This window comes from Rhipicephalus sanguineus, chromosome 11 (genome assembly GCF_013339695.2).
Source record: "Rhipicephalus sanguineus isolate Rsan-2018 chromosome 11, BIME_Rsan_1.4, whole genome shotgun sequence".
Lineage (NCBI taxonomy): Eukaryota > Metazoa > Arthropoda > Arachnida > Ixodida > Ixodidae > Rhipicephalus > Rhipicephalus sanguineus.
Window position 1 is genome coordinate 86,101,512 of NC_051186.1, and position 10,718 is coordinate 86,112,229.

General features: G+C 46.4%; 1 protein-coding gene across 18 annotated transcripts in view; it reads right to left on the reverse strand.

Moving 5' to 3' along the window:
- The window catches only part of LOC119373848 (protein-cysteine N-palmitoyltransferase HHAT), a 120,580-nt gene extending 110,631 nt beyond the window's left edge, over positions 1-9,949 (reverse strand). For 9 of the 18 annotated variants that reach the window (XM_049410942.1, XM_049410930.1, XM_049410931.1 and 6 more), the window contains exons 1-2: positions 9,792-9,924; positions 8,411-8,502 (exon numbers count right to left, since the gene is read on the reverse strand). In XM_049410942.1, the coding sequence (XP_049266899.1) occupies positions 8,411-8,502; positions 9,792-9,907 (208 nt within the window). In that variant the 5' untranslated portion in view covers positions 9,908-9,924. Of the gene's footprint in view, positions 1-8,410; positions 8,503-8,972; positions 9,016-9,791 lie in introns of those variants that run through there. The other 9 variants (XM_049410936.1, XM_049410935.1, XM_049410943.1 and 6 more) reach the window with 6 other exon arrangements.
- Between the last annotated feature and the right edge of the window lie 769 nt (positions 9,950-10,718).

Sequence of the window (10,718 nt, forward strand, 5' to 3'; positions counted from 1 at the left end):
TATACGTTTGGTTCAATTTTCCTCTAGAGTGCCTTTCATTTCCAAAGTCTTGGCACAAGTTATGTGGGACAACCTGTATATAGTTATTACGTTTGCTTGCACAAGGGGAAACTATGTCCTCTTGCACGAGATATTTTTCTGGCGCATATCGTGCTTGTGGTTCTGCCTGGGATCGTGCCGTTCGAAGAAGTGGTTGGAGAACTAAGGACGGTGACCACCTCTGCTCCATTCACTTCGAAGAATGCTGCTTCGACAGAACGGGACAGGCGACCAAACTGCGGCCTGGCAGTGTACCTACAATTTTTCCTGCTTTCCCAGCGCATCTACAAAACCCTCTTAGTTTCTACATCCTAGACGTAGCTTCAATACCATTATAATGGTATTGAAGCTACTATAGTTACGAAAAGAAGAAATTGCGGCAGAATAAGATGTAACTCTTTTGAAATCCAGCCAATCTTGCAGGCGAAACCGAAACCGAAACACCGAAGGACGCGGCATGAGAGGTCGAGCTACCTCGTTTCGAGGCTGTGCGGGCTGCGCTTGCCGCGATAGCACATGTCGCCCACGCAGGTTAGTGAATGCAGAATTAGAAGCACTGTAATCGTTCTTTAACGGTTCATTCGGGGCACGTCTCCTGGAGTTTGGCGGCTGCATGCGACTTGGGCGCTTCGGTTTTGGTTTCACCTATAAATGGTTGGAGTTTCATCACTCCGCGAAAATTACCGGCGACTTCCCAATTTACTTAATTGCCTGTCGTCTCTAACTTAAGCGTTAATTATTTCAACCTTCTTTATAATGTTGTTATTTGTGTCTCTGGTAATCTGCCGACCCACAAAAGAAAAAAAAAACCGCCTATGAAGGAGGCGACCAAATGTCGCGTTCTCCGTAATATTGAGAATTTTCCGGCACATTTCTTGAAACACCCAATATGTACTAAAGCCTTTGTTCCGCAATAGTTACCAAAGCAAGCGCAAAGGATAGAAAGAGTCAATTTCTCTTGACGTTTTTTTTTTCTTTGTAGCCAAAGAGGAAAAGAGACCCACCGAAGCCCCGGGTACCCTTGTCGCCCGTTATGGACATAGAGCAGTCGATTGAAGACAATACTACGCCAACGACTTTTCCTAAAGCTTTCTGTCAGCAGAAAGTAAGAGATGCCGAAAAGGATATCGAGCAACTTAATAAATATCGGCAGATCCCACGTACCGTGGGAATCGATGTTATGCGAAGCATAAGAGCGACGGTGACTGTGGCGTAATATTTCACATTGACCGAAACGTTACAGAATGAGGCTAGAGAAATATGGAAGTGGTATACGCACACTCATATGTCGAATAGTCGCATATGTATTATATAACCAGTTCTTTACAGTTTCGTAACGATGGCAACAGCAACATGGGTGTTACCAACGCCAGACGCGGTGAGCTGATACGTAGTGCTTATATTGTTCAATACTGGAAGCGCGAATCCGAACAGGACAAAGAAGGAACACAGATGCACAGGACAGGCGTTACTCGCAACTAAGCTTCATTCAGGAAAGTTTCCCTAGATATATACACAGCCGAGCGGCACGCGCAGGCGCACTGCATGTATGTTGCAGTCACAGTTACAGTTGTTATGCTTATACTTGTCCGTTATGACGGAGAACGCACTCACGTATCACGAACCCGTGTGTATGTGTAGAAGGGGTTCTTGACAGTTCTTGAACGAGGTCATCATCACCGTGATCAGTCAGCACCAGCAGCTGAACCGGACTTGTTAATCGGATCCGTTCGTGATCGCGGCAATGAGGAGTCTAAATGTAGTGAAGTGCTAGGTATAGTGCAGCTGGTGGAAATCCTGGATGCCTCTTACGATGAAATGATCCATGAGGCCTCCTGTCGTGGACGTGGTAGCGAGGTGTTTTGATGCTCTCTCCGCATGCAATCCGTCTTTCACGCGGTATAAGAAGCAAGCGTTGTTGGGTCTTGATAATCAATGTTGAAGTCACCGGTAACGATGAGAGACCTGGTTCTCTCAGCAGATTTATTGTAGGAAGCATTGACTGCGGTTTTTGCGTAATCCACGTGGCCCACGTTGCGGACCACGTGGACGAGTGGATGGTAGTTGAGCGTCTTCCAGAAGTGTTCTGCCTTCAGTTTCCTTACTTTCCTTGCATCCGCCGCGGTGGTGTAGCGGTTAAGGTGCTCGGCCTCGAAGGTCACGGGTTCGATCCCGGCTGCGGCTGTTGCACTTTCGATGGAGGCAAAATGCTAGATGCCCGTGTTCTGTGCGATCTCGGTGCACGTTAAAGGATACCCGATGGTCGAAATTTCCAGAGTCCTTCGCTACGGCGTCTCTCATAATCATATCGTGGTTTTGGGACATAAAACTCCAACAATAAACATTAATATCACTTTCCTTGCCGGTCAATGTGTGTGTTCGCGGTTACTGTGTTGGTTGAGACTCTGTGTCACCTGTGGCACCTATCCGCATAACATTAACTCTGGCTTACGGGTATGTGCCACACGTGACTGAGAAAAAGGGTTTCATGACGTACGCGACAAGTATTTTGCGTTATTCATGTCATTACCATCGAATCGTGTTCGTCATACACTGATCCCCTGCTATGCCAATTTTGATATATTACAAGTTATGGAGACGACCAGGAGAGCGCCCAGACGTAGGCGGCTAGATAGATAGATAGATAGATAGATAGATAGATAGATAGATAGATAGATAGATAGATAGATAGATAGATAGATAGATAGATAGATAGATAGATAGATAGATAGATAGATAGATAGATAGATAGATAGATAGATAGATAGATAGAAACGGCCAAAATGCCTGAGGTTCACTAAGAAATGCTTTGCATTTAAAAAGAAGGTGAAGACTTTGCAACAAAGCAAGTGTAGACTTTCGAAGCGCTTCGATGCCTCCAGGAAACTTGTGAAGGAGTTGACAGACAGGGGTCTATTATCAGAAAACGGACTCGAATTCTTCGAAGCCACATTCTCCTCGGATATCTTGCAGCTGCTTAGCAGAGCAACCAAAAAAGAAAGCGTCCAATATCCTCGCGAGTTGCGTGCCTTTGCTTTGACTTTGCATTTTTATTCTTCAGCCGCGTACGAGTATGTGCGCGCAAAGTTTAATAATGCTTTACCAACACCACGCACCCTGAGCGAGTGGTACAAGGCCAGTGAATGGAGAGCCAGGCTTCACAAAGGAGAGATTACCACAATTCCAAAGTGCACATGCCACAGCAAGGTTTATACGCATTTTCGACAGGCTTTTTGACTTGCTTAATTCATGAAATCCTCTTGCCAAGTCTTTTAAAGCTGCACTACGCAATGAGAATGCTGCCTCATGGAAGGACTTTTGTGCAAGAAGCTGAAAATTACATCACTGAGCTAACTGACGCAAATGGGCGCCCTGTAATTGAGAGCTTGAAGAAAACCGGATTTGTCGGCCTGCTCATTTGCATGCACAGCACTGCAGATCTCTTTGAACGTCTTGTAGCCACAGGAAAACTGAAGTACTTGTTGATCCACAAGATGTCGCAGGACCACTTGGAAATTTTCTTTGGATGCATCAGAGGCAACGGGGGCTTCAACAACAATCCAATTGCCTGTCAATTCACAGCAGCATACAAGCGTCTACTCATGCAGACAGAGGTGAAGTCATCTGACGCTGGGAACTGTGCTGCAGATGCTGTAACGGTGCTGACTGTGTCAAGTGCCGTCAGCCAAGTCGAATCAACATGCAGTCACCCACCAAAGAAGATGTTCTATCCTTGAGCCGTTTGATGATGACCACGAGTACACCTATCGCGTAGACCTGCCATGGAACCTGTCGCCATTTGTTGAGGCTGTTGTGCCGGATGTTGCAGGATTTATGGCGCGCAAAGTACGAGACAGCACGACTTGTGAAGAGTGCGTGGCTGCGCTGCAGTCAAAGGAAAGTCCCAGCACTTACTAAAGCGAAAAGTCGTGGTGGTCTGGTGGCACCATCTAAGTATGTGCTGTACATTTGCGAGGCTGCTGAGAAAGGTCTCCGAGTACTGCAGGCACAGCACATTGATGTAAGGGCAATGCACAAAAGGTGCGGGCCACTGATTATGGAAATCCTAAAAATGGTTCTCGAGTGAGTCAGTCAGAACTTTATTGTGGTCCAAAAGTGGCAGAAGCTGAACGCGACTGGAGGTCCCGCTAGCTCAGCCAGGTGGCTCCACCCAGGTAGGTGCCGGAAGCTGCAGCCTCTCGGCGATGTCCCGGGCCCTCTGGACTGCCAGGAGTTGTTTGTTGAGTTCCATGCTGCGCATGGCAGGCCTCCCAGGAGGGTTTGTCCGATAATCCTGACCCCGAATTAAAGGGGCACAGCCAGAACATGTGTTCGAAATTGCAGTGCTCGTGATTACAGTGCTGACAGTGAGGTGAAAAGTCTGGATCGATTCTGTTTAGCATGGCTGGACTGATGTACGTTTTTGTCTGTAGTTGTCGTAGTGTGACCGCTTGCGCTTTATTCAATTTAGGGTGTGGAGGGGGGGAAGAGCCTACGCCCTAGTTTGTGAGCTGAGGTGATCTTGTGGAACGATAATAATGGATCCTTGAAGTCCATGCATCCCCGTTCCCGTCCCGTCTGAGATGGCCGGTCACCGCCGCGGGTAGCAAGTTCACGCGCTAGCTGGTGAGCCCTCTCGTTAGGGTTGCCGGTTGGGGAGGATATGTCACCCATGTGGGCCGGGAACCATATGATGTGCGTTAGGGGATCTTCCCCTTCGTTAGCCTCAGCAGTCGTCTTATTAACAACGCTTGCGGCTGCGGCGATGACGAAGCCGGATGAAATAACCTGATGGCAGTTCGTGAGTCTGAAAAGATGGTGAGGTCCCTTCTTTGTTCTTGCAGAGCTACCGTGATAGCCAGTTCCTCGGCTTCGTGAGTGAAGCCGGTGACCACCGTGGCCGCGTTAACTAGTGATCCCTTGGCATTGACGACTGTGACGACATACGCGTCCTTCTTCCAGTATTTGGCTGCATCAACAAACATGGCGGTTGAGCTGGAATCGATCTTCCCCAGGATGGCCTCGGCTCTTGCTTTTCTTCGCCCTTCATTGTGTACGGGATGGATGTTCCTGGGGACCGGGTCGACGCATATGGCCCCTCTTATCGCCGAGGAGATCTTGTCTTTCTCGGGGGGCATGAACAGGGGTTGCAGCCCTGCCTCCAGGAGGATCCTGGTGTCTGCTTTTGTGAGGGACAATCGGCAAATTTGAGCTGTTCGTTGAGCTTCAAAGAGCTCCGTTGCTGTGTTGTGCAGTCCGACAGGTCGTGGTTTGCAGAGCTTGTCCATCACCTTCTTGACTACGGCCCTCTAGAGAACCATATATATAAGCTGCCAAAAAAGATTGCCGAATACTACATCAAAATCCGCATACATCACATCACCAAGGAAACCAACTGTGCAAATTGCAAAAAGAGAGTGCGAACCCTACTTTCAAGGACTATAATATTCAGCAATCAATAAACAATCAATGGGCCATTACATCTCTGAAACTCGAAATGTCGTTTTGCAACACATTTCTGCCGCTTGCCATTTGCACGTATCGCACATTTCTGCCTCTTGCCATTTGTACGTACCTCTTGTGTGTATTACATATGTTTTGTTTATCGGTTTCCTGTTGTATTTACTTGCACGAATGCACAGCTATGCACACGCAATATCAGTTAAATGTGCAATAAATGTTTTCCACAAAGAAAATGTATGGCGCCTCTTTAACAGAACCTTGCCGTATCCCTGTTATCATATCCTCATGCATATCGTCCGGCTGTGTCAAGAAAAGCCGATCACGATGTTAAGTGTATGATTTTTGTATTGTCTTGCACATGTAAACAACCTCGCGATTGAGTACTACAAAAAATTGGCCGCGTATCTGCGTGCTTCGCTGCAAATGTCGTCTAAAGACGATAGAAGAGGCGCTGCGTGAGATATGGACGCCATCTGGCAATACGTCGGGAAACATGAGGGCTGTGTTGCGGGCTGGTGGTCCCGGCGCAGCGGCAGGCGAAGACCGGCGGTGACCAACGCGACCGGTGGGGAAGCCGGCCAGCCCGAACACGCTGTTTGGGGCGATGCGCCGAAGGAGAAGAAACGTCCGCACTCTTCGAGTACTCTCTAGAAACTCTCTTATTTACACGTCGCCTGGGTAAAACAGAATTGCCAGAGCGGGCGCCCCCTGTCATTCGTACAATACAATACTGAACCGAAACCGAAACACAACATGAGCTTGTGCAGAGGGCACGGAGGAAGACAAGTTTCAGCGCAGTCGCATTTTCAGCGCAGCTTAAGAAACTAGGGTGTTTAAAATTGCGTATCTATGTATTTTCTATTAAAGGAACACACCACCTAATACTTACCTAATGATGTTGCGCTTCAGATATGCGTAATGTTTACTTTTTGATCGACAACGTTCACAAGTATGAACAGCCATACCAGTTCAAGATGGGTAGGCGGTAAGCAAGTGGTTCAACTTTGGCCGGGTCGCTGAATCGGGTGACGTGCCGACAAACAGAAAGACAGACAGAAAGATAGACCAAAATTTCTGCGTTTAAGATCCCCAAGAAAGACTACCGTCTTTAATAAAGCTTTGTACAATATTTTGAAATCTCCATATGCCTGAATTTTCTGAGCATGAACAGCATTGTGGTAGCCCTGCAAACGGCGCATGAAGGGTATAAGAATAACCAATCTGAACGAACATACGTGAACACCGAAAACAAATGTACTCAACCTCTCTTTCTGTACGTTGGTGTATGATGTATGTGTTTATATATATATATATATATATATATATATATATATATATATATATATATATATATATATATATATATATATATATATATATCCACACGTGCACAAGTGAAAAATCCTTGAAGAAGGGTGGGCGGGGCGGCTGAATCCCCCAAACCCGTCAACGACGAGTAAAGCTCGCGCGGCGCTGGTCAAATGTCGTTTTGCCAAGCACCTCGCGCATTTTTAGCGGGGAGAAAACGGAGAGGAAAAACACAAGATGAGCGCTGTCTTGTGTTTTCCCGCTTTGTTTTCTCCTCGTTTAAAAATTCTCGCTGTGCTTGACGAAATGACGTGATCACCAACTCGCCCAAATTTCCATCCTCCTTCTGGCCAAATGTTCGCGTGATGGATGTGTGCTTATATACAGAGAATAAATGCGTTTCACGTTAGCTTGTGGGTTCCCCTTGAACACTGACGCCGTTACATCACGAAAACCCAGTTCCTAGTAATACGTATGTAATTACAGTGCACCAGCGCGCTACATATACGAAGCACCAATTCAACAACAGATTATTCTGAAAGTCTGCAGCTGACAAAGGGCGCATGACATAATTTCTTTCATAAACGAGATGAGGCAACTCTTCGTGGGTGTAACTTTAAAGCGGTTTCCATCTCATTTTTTTATTGTGGCACTACAAACCAGCGCGCGCGCCGCGCGTATTCCATTGCAGTCTATGGCGGTCCCGCCCTGTTTTTCCTCTAGCAATATGGCCTCCGGCGGCTTCACTTGCTCCCGTTGGTGGCGGCCGGGACTGCCACTCCAGAGGTTCTATAGAACCTCCTTGGTACCCACGCTATCCCGTCAAAGAGACGAAGAGGGGAAGCAAAAAGAAAATACTTACAGATGGTGGTGTGTGGTTTGAAGTTAGAAAAGACACTTTCGCCTGAGCTAAAATGTTTTTGCGCGCCGCACTCGGAGAGACGGGGCACTTTGAAATTCAACGCTTTCGTTTTGTCCGTCTAGGTGGCGCTAGAGGAAGATTTCTGTTGTAGTGATAGGAATAACTGTAGGTTTCGCAGTATTCCTGCAGTATTTGTGAGTCATTCGTGTGTATAAATAAATCAGGAGACCGTAACTGCTATATCTGAAGCTACGGATGCTCAGACTTCCGCGCTGTTTGAAGATTACACCGGTTTTGTTGACGTATGCAGCATGAAAAATTAAGACAGTTTGCGAGCTTCGTATCGCATTTCTGTTTGCTTTATTGAAAAACGCTACGTTGAGGAAATAGATCGAGGACTCTAGCTTTTCTGCGTGCAAATTCAGCGACATAACTTTGTCATGACATTTTTATGACCCTCCTTCTAAGTAAAATTATGATCCGATATCATATGTTCCCATGAAAACATCTTGACTTGAACCACAGATTTCGTACCAGCTGTATTTTTAATACGCATTTTCTGAGTATTCGTGAGACCGGAAGTAAATGTTCGACCGGAAGTGGTTGGAAAAGAAGCAAGGCCATCACTCGTTTGCTAGTGTCACTAAAAAGACGACGCCCCTTCACCGCTCACCTATAGAACAGTTTTTACGAGGAAAGCAAAGCTGTAAAATGTGAATGTCATTGAGTTTCACTTACTCTCTTCGTTGGTAGCGAACCTCCCCAGGGCGTACGCGAATGCACCGAAAGCAAGCACCCAGTGGTACACCTTTCCTGGAGTCCATCTCCACCTTGAAGATTGGTAAATTTCATCTTATCATCGCATGAACGCTCAGCCACCCGACTTGTGTATTGAAAATGAGCACACACGTGAACGTTCGCACTAAACTATGCAGTACGACTCGACGTGTGCACACACAGACACAAAAACGCATCAGTGACAATCAGGCACGCGAACTGAAAACTTTTTCAAACATACTGAGAGCCACGTACGGACATAAGTAATCAAGAATGAACACAAGCTGGCCGCGGCGGCTGCATTTTCGATCGAGGCGAAAATGTTTGAGGCCTGTGTGCTTAGATTTAGGTGCACGTTAAAGAACCCCGGGTGGTCGAAATTTCCGGAACCCTTCACTACGGCGTCCTTCATAATCATATCGTGGTTTTGGGACGTTAAACCCCAGATAATATTATTATTGAACACAAGCTGGCACACATGCTTAGTGCATTTTCAGGTACGCAAATATCAACACTAACGTACACATACGCCCGAGCATACACTTCCTCATCTCGGTCCCGTGTTACGGTGCTAATGGGAGTGATCCCCCTAACACTGAAGCATGCACTATAAGAAATAAAATAGTCCTTTCACTTTTTCTTGCGACGAATATAACTGTCAGATATATAAGTAATGTTCGTACGTCCGTTTGCATGTGTAAGTGTATATATCCACATGCAAAATTGGTAAATGCGGGGGGAAGGGGGGTTTGAACTCCCCCCCCCCCTTTCCTCCTGTTTACGCCAGTGAGAGTTGGCGTGTCTCTTTAAAGACAGTTATATATCATAGTAGCATCTGCTGTCGGATTAGTTGGTACATAGGTGAAGTTGAATTGACTGGCTCAAAAACTCAGACAGGGACGAAAAACGCAGGACGCGGACATGCGCTCTGTGCGCTTGTCTATGTACATTGTGCGCTTGTCCGCGTCCTGTGTTCTTCATCCCTTCATCCCTGTATTTGTGCGCCAGTCAGTTCAACTTCTGCGTTATATCTGTGGCAAAAAAAAAAGAGAGTCAAAAGACATTCGTTTCCCGCTTAGAGTTTACATAGAAACAAGTCATGCACATAATCGTACTATAGCACAAGCACTCTCCCGCACTCGCCTTTTAACAATACTCACAGAGCGCTGCAGCGCGCAGAAGCACGCGAACGTACGCGAGGGTATGCGCACGAAAATTCGCACACGAAAAAGACCCGCTCGTCCGCAATCATTCAAGTGTGCACGCGTTTACACGGAACACTGCCAGCACGCACCGAAACACAAGAATGTGCATGGTCGTACTCATAACAACACAATCACACCTAACTTGCTGGTCGTCGTTTCCCACAACGTGATATCCATTTTCTGAAGCGCGGGCCGTTTCCCTCTTGTTATCGGCCTTCGTATCAACCGGAACCGGCGTGCTCATTTCAAGCATCTGAACTGAAACGTCTCACATAGGCTGCAAACTCGCTTCCTGCGCGATTATCACAAATCTACAGCGTCAACGTGTCATGCACGAGGGCAATCAATTTCGCGACTACGTCATTGTATGTGAAGGGTGAAACAATAGATGATAAAGAAGAAAGACGCTTTGTAAGAAAAGCAAAAACAAACTGGATTGGTCTCGCAGAGGTTGCAAATATCTGAGGCTGAATTCACGAAGCCTTCCCATAGTAATGAAACTATATTCATTTTTTGCATTCGCGTTTGAACTGTATCCAAAGTTTAACCCACTCCTACACACGAGGAGGGCATGCAGTACTGTAAAATAAATAAATAAATAAATAAATAAATAAATAAATAAATAAATAAATAAATAAATAAATAAATAAATTCAATAATAAAAACTCACCGGGTTTCACGTGTCATTGCCTAAGACGACTCGAAGGCGAAAGCCATCTTGTTTTGCTTCTCAGTCGATGCACTGATACTCCCCCGACAACCTCAGAGAATCTTTCGGAAAGTCACGTGGTTTCGCACTGCCTCCAGGATCGGAGGCATTGCAAATTTTCTGCATTCCACCTTGTGTTGCACTGCCTGCGTGATCGGCTCATCTTTGACCAAGCGACGATGGCACGAGATGTTGTCACTACGTGACGTCACGTGATGTGATTTCATGTGACGTCATCATGTCATGATGGCTTTTTTGCGTCACTCGTGCTGACGCCGCCAACGCGGGGTCAATACTGTGACGCAAAAACACGAAATCGATGAGCCGATATATGATGAGTGATGCAAAAACGCGA